The sequence below is a fragment of the Pseudochaenichthys georgianus genome, chromosome 19 (assembly GCF_902827115.2).
Source record: "Pseudochaenichthys georgianus chromosome 19, fPseGeo1.2, whole genome shotgun sequence".
NCBI classification, from domain to species: domain Eukaryota; kingdom Metazoa; phylum Chordata; class Actinopteri; order Perciformes; family Channichthyidae; genus Pseudochaenichthys; species Pseudochaenichthys georgianus.
The window spans coordinates 7318808-7331047 of NC_047521.1; the positions used below are offsets into that span (position 1 = coordinate 7318808).

Consider the following 12240-nt stretch of genomic DNA (forward strand, 5'->3'; position numbering starts at 1 on the left):
AGGAAATCCTTTTTAGTTGTTACCTTTATCATCACAGTTCATCCAAACAATTAAAATGACTTGTTTTACAAATGCTTTCATAAAGTGCAGTTCATCTCCTCATTTCATGTCTAGTTAATAAAAAAAGGTAAAATGTAAAGATTTGAGTGCTAAAATTATTTAAAGGTCCCATGTCATGGCCATTTCTACTGATCATATTTCCATTGTTGAGGTCTACTAAAATGGATTTATATTGTGCAATTTTCCAAAATCACATTGGTTTCTCATACAGCATCTCTGTAAAGTATGTCACATACTTTACAGAGACAAGCTGTTTAGGACAGAGAGTGAATACCGGTGAATACACATGTATGTGTATTCACCGGTATTCACTCTCTGTCCAACACACTCTCACTCCCTAAACGGCTTGTTGGAGCTCCTGCCCCCCCCCCCCCCCTCCCTCCCTGTGAGCCTAGTGTGCTCTGATTGGTCGGGACGTTACGATGCTCGCTGCTCAGTGAGCTGGCTTACGGGAGGGGTGAGTTGTACTCGCTACAGGGTGTACTTTGAGGGTTTTTTACTCTGCAGACCGTTTACATGCATCAAAACCTTCACAACACATAAGGGGACGGGTAATAACCAGAAAAGCATGACATGGGACCTTTTAAGATAATTTAATTAGACAGGCAGTCAGTGCCTCTGCATCAGGTACAGCAAATGTACTGTCCCTATGTTCACCTAAAGCCAATTCAGACACCATGTCACAATTCCGTCTGATAAATGCTAAAGACCTGGAAGACATTATCCATCTGAACTCCTCCTCCTGTAGCCTCCACATCATCCCGGCAGGATTTTTCAAAACAGTTTTTCATTGCTTGGCCTCAGATATACTACACATAGTAAACAAGTCTCTTCAATCAGGTGTATTTCCACAGGCCCTGAAAACTGCAATAATTAAACCGCTCCTAAAAAAGCATAACCTAGACAAAATCATAATGAATAATTACAGGCCAATATCAAACCTTCCGTTTTTAAGCAAATTGATTGAAAAAGCTGTTTTTCAACAGTTGAGTAATTTGAGTGACGGTTTTGATGTGTTTCAGTCGGGTTTTTGACCTAACCACAGCACTGAGACTTCACTTGTTAAGGTCTTAAATGACATCCATTCGAACACAGACAGTGGCAGAATATCAGTGTTAGTATTATTAGATCTCAGCGCTGCCTTTGATACTGTTGACCACAACATATTGCTAGACCGTCTTGAAAACTGAGTTTCAGCAACAGCTCTAAACTGGTTTAGTTCCTACTTAAAGGACAGAACAAACTTTGTCTCAATAGGCAATTACAAATCAACCCTGATAAATGAAGAAACACACTCCTCAATGTCAGTCTTGGTAATTTCATGACAAAGATGACGACACCCTGAAACAGAGCAATGCCGCAGGATAAGCTGACAAAGTATTACATACATGCATGTCATGACCAATACACATATATTCAATTACATTTATTAAAGACACACTAAACAGTAGTGGAAACAGTCTTACATGAGTGAGTGGATGAACGTCTCAACTCGAGGCGGAGTGAATGAACAACATGTGAACTAAAATGGCCGCAAGGCACTACCGGGTCAAAGCACGGCATATCCGGGCAGCGACTGCAGTGACGCTGCCCTCTAGTGGCCGGCGATAAACTCTTCATCCCCCCCAGACCGGAAAACTATGGGCCGGAATAGGTTAACGGTCTAAATCCAGCTGCCGGACTCGGGCTCGTAACGTGCAGGCGGCCTCCTCATGCGGCCTGGCCGAGTAGGCTGGGGCAGCATTGGCGGCGACTGCGGCACCGGTGCGCCCAGGAAGGCACCCGTAGGAACGGTGAGGTCAGAGGACGCCTCACCAGCAGGTGCCGGTGGGGAAGCGCCCATAGCCGAGTCGCGGGGTCCAACAGCCGGCCGCTGAGCGATCCCCTGGGGCGTCGCCCAGCCCGGGTGGATAGGTGGGGGCTGATGGGCCAGAGCAGCGGGCGGCGGCAAGGGCGCAGCCGGCTGCTCACGGGCGCAGGGTGTGGCCGGCGTATAGGCATGGAGGAAGCGCCGGTTGCGCAGTGTCAAACATTCCGAACCGTCAACCCTGATCCGATACTGGTCGTGGCCCGGCGACTCCACCACGATCCCTGACCTGTCCCATTTATGGGGGCTTGGGCCTTGCTGGTTCTGGAGGAATACCCTTTCGCCGAGTGCCAATGGGCGGAGCGGTCTTGAGTGAGTCCCCAGGGACTCGGTGGTACGGGACATACGGGTCCGAAGGGCGTCCTCCTTCGCCGCCCATGCCTCGCGCCATAGCAGGCGGATATGTGGGTTCGAGAACTTCTCGAGGCGGTTCACGAAGGAGAGCGAGCCACGAAGGAGAGCGAGCCACGAAGGAGAGCGAGCCACGAAGGGGGCGGCCGTAGATGATCTGCGCTGGCGAGAGGTTGCAGTCGGGGTCAGGCGTGTTTCGCAGCTGCAGCATAGCACGCAGGAAGCGGTCCTGATCAAGGCCGCCCGACGGGCCGGTGTTGGACATCAGGAGGCGCTTAGCGGTCTTAACCGCAACTTCTGCCCTCCCATTCGACTGCGGGAAGCTAACGGACGACACACAGTATTTGACGTGCCATAAGCCGAGGAAGTCCTCAGTGTGGCTCGCCTTGAATTCTGGACCACCGTCGCTCGAGAGCTCCTCCGGTACGCCGAAGGTGGCGAAGAATGAACGGAGGTGTTGGACCAGGCCAGCTGAGCCCGCCAGGGCAGTACCCACCGTAGAGCTCAGGACCTCTACCCAGCCCAAGAGACGGTCCCCGACAACTAGGTAGTGGTGGTCCCTATAGTTGAAGAAGTCAGCAAACACCGCCTCGAATGGCGTGGACGGGGGCGAGGACGGCAGGGGGGGTGTAGCCGCCTGTGATGGAGCATTGCGGTTGCAGTCTGCACATCCGTCCCTGGTGGCCTGAATGTCCCCGGACATCCCGGGCCAGTAAACTATGGCTCGGGCATGCTGCCCCATCGCTGAGGTTCCCTGGTGGGCGGCATGGAGATGCTGAAGGACTCTCCCACGGAGGGATGGGGGGACCACGAGCCACGAGCCCGAGGGGGAAGGATGCCTCGACGTGGGCAGCAGTCCGGTATGCCCGAGGCACAGTGACAATGTTGCTGGAGCAGGAAGTAGCCAATGCCACGCATGGACCAGTCAGTGCGGAGGCAGGTACGCTTCTGCATGTCGTAGATCTCCACACCCTCACGGATGGCCTCCATTATGGCTTGCTTGGACGCCTGGAAGGCCTCCTCTTGAACGGGAGACCATAGGAACACACAGCGTGGGCTGAGGAACGGCTTAAATGGAACCTTCGTGTCACGCAACTGGGCGTAGTTGGCCACCTGGTTGACAAGGCCGAACCAACTCCTGATGTCCGTCGTGGAGCCAGGGGTAGGGAAGTCCCGGATGGCGTCCAAGTATTTCGGGAGCGGTTCGATGCTATATTCCGACACCCTGAAGTCAGCGAAATCGACGCACCTCTCCGCGAACTGAAACTTGTCTGAGTTCAAGTTGGAACGGGGACTCAGTGGCGAAGATCTCACGTTGGCAGAACTTGTTAAGGGGGGAGAGGTCCACGGTCCTGCGTGGGGGAACCGTCGTGCTTCCGAGTGACTACCATACGATGGCACCACGTCACAGGCTCGCCGTATGGCACACGTTCAATGACCCCAAGGGCTTCGTCCCGCAGTAGGTCATCGTGGACCCTCCGCTGCCAGTGTAGAGGCACTGTAGCCGCGGTGTGACATGCCTTAGGCGCAGCTGCGGGGTCCACGTGCATCTCGATAGGTGGCCCCTCCATGCATGGTAGTGCTCGATGGGGGCAAGTATTGAACGTCGACGAGGCATATCTCCAGAGTAGCCAATCTTTCATCCTGTTATTGTTCTCTGGCTTACAAGGGAACGGCAGTGCTACGGGGCGCGCCGGGGGACGTGCACTGGGCGTCCCGGGGGTCACCGGGACGCCGTTGGCGGACCTCGTCGCATTGACGGACAAGGGCTGGTCTGGCGTGTCAGCCGTGTCAGGGCTACGCCTGTCCTTGTGCCCCTCCTCTCGAGTTCCCTCTCAGGTCCCCGCTCAAGTCTCTTCTCGAGTTCCCTCTCAGGTCCCCTGTTTCGGGTCCCATCGACACCAGCCCTTGCTCCGTCGTGGGTTCCACTGACACCAGCCCAGGTTCCATCCAGGATCTCGTCTACGTCTGACCCGTCAGGGGTTCCACCAGCTCCTGCCCATCCACGAGCCCGGCCCCCTGACTTTCCCGGCCGCGGTCCTCGCCCTCGAGCCTGGCCCCCTGACTTTCCCGTTTTTGGACGTTTTGTTGGGGTCGTCACAGTCCCTTGGGGGGGGGGGGGGAGGGTACTGTTTTCATGTTTTATTTTGAAAAGTCTTCACCTCCTGTCTTGCCTGTTGCTTTCTGTCTGTTTTCCCTCCTACCTAATTACCCGATTGTGTTCACCTGGTGCCCCTGTGTTTTCTCCTCCCTCCTCACCTGTGTCTTGTTTGTGTGATTAGTCTTTTGTGTATTTAAGTTCTGGTTTGTTTTTGACTGTGTCTCGGGGTAGGGTTCTGTTTCTTACGCTTTGGCCTTGAAAGAAAGGTATTTTTTCGTTCCTTGGAATAAAGGTTTTTCGTTGAAATCTGCATTTGGGTCCTGCCTGCTTCACTAAACCCTGACAATTATGTTATGCGGGGTTCCTCAAGGCTCCATCTTAGGACCTTTGCTTTTTAATATGTGTATGATATCTCTGGCTGAAATTATTAAAAACAGAGATCTAAGCTATCACATCTATGCAGACAACACCCAGATTTATTTTAAAATTACACCGGGAGACTACTCTCCGATTAGAACACTGAGCAAGTGCATTGAGCACATCACTGACTGGATGACTCAGAACTTTCTCCAATTGAACAAACAAAAAACTTAGATCATTGTTTTTGGAGCAAAGAAGGACCGATTAAAAGTAATCGCAGAGCTTCAGTCGGCAGACTACAAAGTAACTCACAAAGCAAGAAATCTGGGTGTAGTGATGGACTCAGACCTGAATTTTAACAGTCACATTACAACAGTTATTAGGACTGCATACTATCACCTGAAGAATATATCAAGGATTAAAAAACTTTCACAACAGGACTTAGAAAAGCTTGTCCATGCTTTTATCTCCAGCAGACTCGACTAATGAAAGCTTTAGCGCAAGTTCAATAAGGAAGACCTAACAATGAGTCACTTACACGTCACTCTATTGCTCCCTCCCCCCTCATTAAATACGAGGGCGTCACCCCTCAGCAGCCAATTGCTGCACATGGCTAAATTCCTTAAATGCCTGCTCTTCCTCCCTGTCAGTTGTCATTTCAGGTGACCACACGCAACCCTCCTCCACCCCTCTCGCCTCCCGTCTCCTCCAGGACAAAGCTAAACCTTCCTTCTTCAGACCGGTCCCACCTACTTATCACCATCACCAGTGTCTAGACCCCGGGGATTTCATCGAAGCGGTTATTTCCCTCCTGAATGATTATCCTGCAAACCGGGGCCTAATCGTCAAACACCATTCCATTCTCCTGTTGTATTATCATGGCAATCATTTCATTCATATGACGTGTAACAATAAATATGTAATTCTTACATCACATCTCTCCGGTTTGAACTGTAATAGTGTCTTTACAGGTCTCACAAAAAAATCAATTAGAAAGCTGCAGCGGATTCAGAACGCTGCTGCCGGAGTCCTCACAAACACTATAAAAGAGTGGATCACATCAGTCCAGTGGCAGGTGGTGGAAAATATTTTTGGTGGGGCTGTTGATATAGTGAGTAAAACAAAATTTTTGGGGAGAAATGAACCCTTAAATTAGGACTTCTGGTGATGTGATGGCGCGTTTCCAGTGCAGCGCGGAGCTCGCTTTAATGCTGCGTTCAGACCGGACGCGATGCGAATATTCGTTTCGCTCTAAATGCTCGAGTGTCACCGCGGCTGCCAGCTGTGTTTACTCGCATCATTCTAACAAGACGCACTCGGGAGCTACAACTACAACAAAATGAACATATTTTACCGTGATTAAATTGTAATACACGTTTCTAAATGATGCCGACGTAACAACATACTGATACCGGTTAGTAAAAACCATGAATTAATGCTTTGACAAGTCTGCAGACAGACGGCAGGCGAAAAACCTTTTAGAATGCTTGTTTTCTGAATGGAGATTGGGTCGACCAGGCTAAGCTAACGTTGTATATGCTCACTCCACACTCATAACAACGGCCTACAGACATAAATAAACCAGCGACTGTATTTGCCATGACACAGACAGTGCCGAGCCGTGCGGGAACCGTTTTTGGTTGCGTTTCCACTTGGCCTAGTACCGGCTAGCGGGTCCTAATTCACAGTTGTTCTGGCCCCATAAAATCGTGGTTCTAGGGCCAGGAACAACCAGGCTGAGTCGGGCTGAGTATGCTAAACTAGAGAGAGAATCGCTGGCAAAGGGGCTACAACTACAACAAGATGAACATATTTTACCGTGATTTAATTGTAATACACGTTTAAAAATTATGCCGAATTAACAACATACTGATACCGGTTAGTAAAAACCATGAATTAATGCTTTGACAAGTCTGCAGACAGATGGCAGGCGAAAAACCCTTTTTAAAATGCGTGTTTTCTAAATGGAGCTTGGCTAAGCTAACGTAATATGCTCCGACCGTCCACACTCACAACAACGGCCTATACAGGCATACATAAACCAGCGACTGTATTCTCCATGACACAGACAGTCTGTGGTTTGTACTTGTTTAACTTTTGTCTAGTTTCTGAACAGATCGTATCTGTCTCCGGCTGTTTGAAGAGCAAGCATGGGAAACAAAAGACAGCATTTACCTGTTTGCATCCAGCTAGCCTTGCCTTTCTGGTGTACCAGCTACGTGAGAAGCCTCGTTGATACGTTTTGTCTTTTTCACGAGCTTGCTGTGATATATACAAATCGGGTTGGTCTGGTCCAAGGTCTTTAAGCAACAGTTTATCTCCCAAACTTCTCCTTTAGAAAGGATTGGAGATTAGCTCTTGAACGGAATTGGGCTGGGACCGAGGTCCGGCGACTCCACCTGCACACGAAGCCATTCTCATCACCTTGGTCACTCACAAGTCTAAAAAACAACTCACGTCAACGCACGTAAGCAACATGGGCGCCAACGTGAGCGCCCTTGTGACCAAAATATTTGACGGCGCTGATTGGCTGAAATTATGTTTCGGCGGCACAGTTTACTATTGAGACTTTTGCAACGTGCTGGTTGCTGCTGTTTGGCTCGGGGGCTCCTTGCACGGCGCCCGGTAATGATCAACTAATGCCACGGGCAAAACCAGGCAGGAAACATGTGACTTATCCGTAACTTTAGACATCGTAACACAATTTTAAACGAGATTTTATTGTAGATTATACATTTTACTGATACCAATTGTATGATATTTACCTTGTTCATTCAAAATAAAAATATAAAATATATATATTTAAAAAAAAAAAATGTAATATTTTTTTTTGTATGTGGGAAGAGGTGGGGCGGCGCCACTGCATCAGTCCAGTACTGAAGTCTTTACACTGGCTTCCAGTCTGCCGAATAATTGATTTTAAAGTACTATTTCTGGTTTTTAAAGCATTAAATGGTTTAGGACCAACTTATATTAACGAGCTCCTGCAAAAATATGAACCATCCAGGAGTCTCAGGTCTGCTGGGACGGGTCTGCTCTCTGCTACAAGAGTCAGAACTATACAAGGAGAAGCAGCATTTAGTTTTTATGCCCCGACCATCTGGAACAAACTCCCTGAATCCTGCAAGTCAGCTGCAACTGTTTTTAAATCGAGACTAAAAACTTTTATTTTTGACGCTGCATTTGGATGAGTTGTGTTGATTTTATTATCATTGCTTTTTAAATGCTTGTTTTTAAAATGACTTTTTATAATGTGCTTCATCTGTATATTGTTCTTAAATGTCTTTTGTCATATTTGTTGTAAAGCACTTTAGGGTGCCCTGTGCGGAAAGGTGCTCTATAAATAGCCTTGCCAATCCTTGCCTTGCCGAGCTCTTTTGCTGTAATACCATATGTTGACCACTAGGTGTCAGTGAAATGCAGAGGCTTACAACATGACACTACTCTATGAAGAGGACAGACAGTGTTGTTTAACAGAAAAAGTGTACAAAGCAAAGGTTTTTTAAATAATGAAAGGTGACAGAGAAATGATAATCCACCCACACATACCAACACACAGTTTCACATTCATACTGATATAAAGTACTGTCCTCATCAAGGTCAATAATGATTTGTTATGAACATATAATCAGAAATTCAGTCTGAATTACACATTATGTCTACAACTTCAAAAACTGCAACTTTTGTATTATCAATGAATTATTATTAGTTATTAGCTTGATTAACTGATGAATAAGTTGTTGTTTTGATGTTTCAACTCAATCCAAACAATGGATATAATGTAAATGCAGAACAGTTCAGCTGTAAAAGAGGGTTATGTTTTTCAGGAGAAGCCGAGCTGCAGCTGACAATTATTCTTTGATTGCTGTACCGTTTTATATTCAAGTTTAATAGTTGGGTCTTCAAACATTAAAGGATAACCTTCCAAATAGTGTCCATTACAGCTTTCTAGAGTCCAAGGTCACATTTTAAGTTTTTTGTTGTTGTCAAAACAGCGATATAAGGCCCAAGGATATTCAGTTTCATTCATAAAAACAAAACAAACTACCGTAAATGGAATTAACCAAGAAAATTACAATCAGTACATCAGATTCTCTATAGATATTGCAAATACGATATGTGAGAAATCTCCATGACTGCATGTTATGATACAATCTCCAGTAAATTCTTTAGATTATAAAAATAAGTGTACATATATGTTGATCTTTATTTTGAGTCAGGGTACTCATCATATAGTAGTATGCTGTACTTTTGGACTGGTCACTCCAGACCATTATCTATTAACCTCACAGAGCTCCTCATCCCTTTATTCTTGAATTCAGACTAAACCCAGTGACAGAGTTCCTCCAGTAAATGTGTCACACTGTATTATGTCCTGTGTGCCGCTGAGCAGGCATGTCCAGACATGGAGGTATCAGTGTGACACTCATCATTTATTAACGTCTGCTTCCACATTTCCTGTTACACCCTGTAGCCAATAACAACACCAGGAGGTCATCACTGCAGCCACACAACATATGATTGCGATTAAGTGTGTGATCCTCTTTAGCAGCCACTGGTTGGTTAGGATAAAGGGTGTTATGAGTTTCTGATGACGCATGTTGGTATGAATGAGGCTCTTTGAACTGCCAATGTTTGGCCTTTCACCTGTTTGTAAGAAAGATGCCTACTGCTGCTTCATATAATTTACAATTAGTCCAAATTAAAATTCACATCCTGTTTCTAGCCTATGCAAACGTATAAAATAACTTCTAATGATCACATAAAAACAATAGGTCCTTACAATATGTTCACACTAATACATTAACACAAGAGTTACCTATAACATTAAATATACCTTCTATGTAAGTGTCAGTAAACCATGACCGTGGGAAAGCTAACCATACCAAGCCCCCTAAACTAAAGCTGCTTAATACATTTCAGACATCATTAGTTTTCTTTCTCTCCCACTGTATTGCGACATCAATCCCAGACTGCCATGCAAAAGGCAGACTTTAAGCACCATAATAATATTTCAAATGTTTTCTTCAAGGCTTTTCTGGTCTGTGCCAATATTTTGTGACTAACAAGGCTCAGTAATCTCCTTAGAACTATGGCAACTTTCGTTTTTTTTTTCAAGCGTTACATAAACAGGAAGAAATCCTGAATTGGTTAGGGACTATTTTCCTTGGCGGATTAACACACATTTTAAGTATTTTTGGCTATTTTCAGTATTTCAAAAATAAACTACAATGTGTGGGTTAATGATTATGAATGAACACGTCAACCGGTGCAACAGTGTGACTCAATTAAGGTCTATTTAATATGTTTTGGACAACAATAGAGGAAGAAGATATATCAGGGTTTCTTACAAAAACATATATGTTTGTAGATGCATTCAGTGTTTGTTTTGGTATTTTCTCTTGATATCAAAGTAAGAATAGTACACGCTTTAACCAGAATCGTAAATTAAATGAATACGAAAATCAGGTGCCATGATTTCACTGGTTTTGGTGTTCTGTGGGATTTGTTGAACACACACACTACCAAAGAGCCTTATTATTAAAAAAAAAAGAAGCAAAATCCTCTTAATTGTATCAAATGTTCATGTGTCATGCCAACAACTCTGGGTAAGCCAATTTAGCCCACTTAAAAGTCTTATAACTAACATAAAAGTCTGGTCACTAAAACACCTTAATGGCCCCTAAAGCTACTCAAAAATGCAAGAAATGTAAGCAAATTGTGGTTATTGCAAGCCATAATACCATTATAGAGGTATCTTTAACATTCCTGATAGGGCATTTGAAGACATGCTTAATTCTGTGTCTTTTTGTATTGCTCCAGCTTTCTGTAGCCTACTGAAGTAACATGTTGCTTCTAGTACATGGAGGCTTTAGGACCCAGGGTGCTGGATCTGGCTGGTCTGTCGGCTGTGAGGACTGTTGCCCTCCGTCTCTGTTTCGGATAGACACAGTGCTGCCTGCTGGATCTCTGCCTTTCCCTCTGTTCCTCTTTTTTCCCTCTGGATATGGAGATCAAAGTCCCAGAGTCTCCCAGCATCCAACAGCAGGTGGAGGGCTTCCACGGACTTCCTGCACGCCCAACTAAGACTCATTACCCGAGAGCACTGCAGCTTTTGGAGTAGTTTCCTACAGAGTTCTCTCCCCACCTGTGCAGCGGGAAGTGGTACCTTTCTTGGTTAATCCTATATATTTTCTTCCTATTGCAGCCTCGTCCTGCATGCAGAGCTCCAGGCTTTGAACTTCATCTCCTCCCCTTCTCTTTCACTGGTTCAGCTGTCACTCTGTCCGTCACTCTCAGGATATCCCCTTCCCTCTGTCTAGGGTTTCATAATGCATCAGGATCTCATTCAGGGGCAGGGGTGCATTTCATCCTACTGCTTTCTCCTTGTTTGAGTATGGACCAGTAATGAATGCTACTTTATAGGATCAGCCTGTGGTCATGGAAATAACAAAAGGTCGCGGGCCACACAGAGCCTCCTCACATGTAACTTTGACAAACTAGATTCAAAGTTATATTTTGGAGAAGTTTTTTTTGTATGTGTATTTTCTTGGATCTATTACATTTACAATCATGGGAAATGCAGCAGGAAGCATGGAGGTACCCCAGACGACCCCAGGGTCCACAGGCTCCCAGAATCCATCTGCAAAACTCCCGATGCCACCTGAAGAAGAACTGGAGCAACGCTTCAGTGCAGTGCTGGTGAGTTGTGCACTTGGCACTTCACATAAACACAAAGGGACACAAGGCAAACAGTTTATAAAAACTAAGAATTTGGAATATTTTGGAAATGTCCTTCGAACCAGCTTATCACAGTGCCAGGTACACAATGCCACTGTGGAAAGATACATAAGAGGTCCTTTATGCTGGAGCTTACTGCAGCATTTGGCTCACTGCATGGTCTGCAGGAGGATAAATGATAGAGGGGGGGTCAGATCTGTTTACAATTTCATAAAAGGTGCAACTTGTTGTCCTGCTTAACAGAAATGTGTGATGACATGCAATTTGTGTACTTCTAATTTAGTTTCAACAGTTCATGTTTGTCTTATGTTTGTTCCAACATGACAATGCCCCTGTGACAAAACCAAATCCAGGATTAAATGTTTACAAATCTCTGAACGCTAACTCCTCCAACCCCATTAGGATGTCACTTGAACACTTTGCAAGCCAGATCCAACTGTGTCTTCTCCAAAATAATAATATATCTTCAAAATAAGTGGAAAGGTCTTCCAAACTAAATTGCAATAATATAATAAATATAATTAATCATTTCTAATTGTGAAAACAACTCACTTTGCAGGTACAACATACTATTCACACCTACATGTTATTCTTGTTTGTCTAAACCCCATCTTTTAAAATGTTTACATGTTGTGTTATTCACCAAAACACATGTACGTGTATACTTGAGATTTAACAAAGGCATCCAATGCATATTTCACTTCCTTATGAAACCATAAGACAATTGACAGGAAGTGGATGGAGGATACTCTCAGTGACC

The 12240-nt window shown here is 45.4% G+C and overlaps 1 protein-coding gene across 1 annotated transcript in view; it reads left to right on the forward strand.

Moving 5' to 3' along the window:
- The first annotated feature begins 10707 nt into the window (after window positions 1-10707).
- Window positions 10708-12240, forward strand: part of fmnl1b (formin-like 1b) — a 73308-nt gene continuing 71775 nt past the window's right edge. The window contains 1 exon segment of the mRNA XM_034106932.1: window positions 10708-11441. Coding sequence (XP_033962823.1) covers window positions 11313-11441 — 129 coding nt within the window. The 5' untranslated portion in view covers window positions 10708-11312.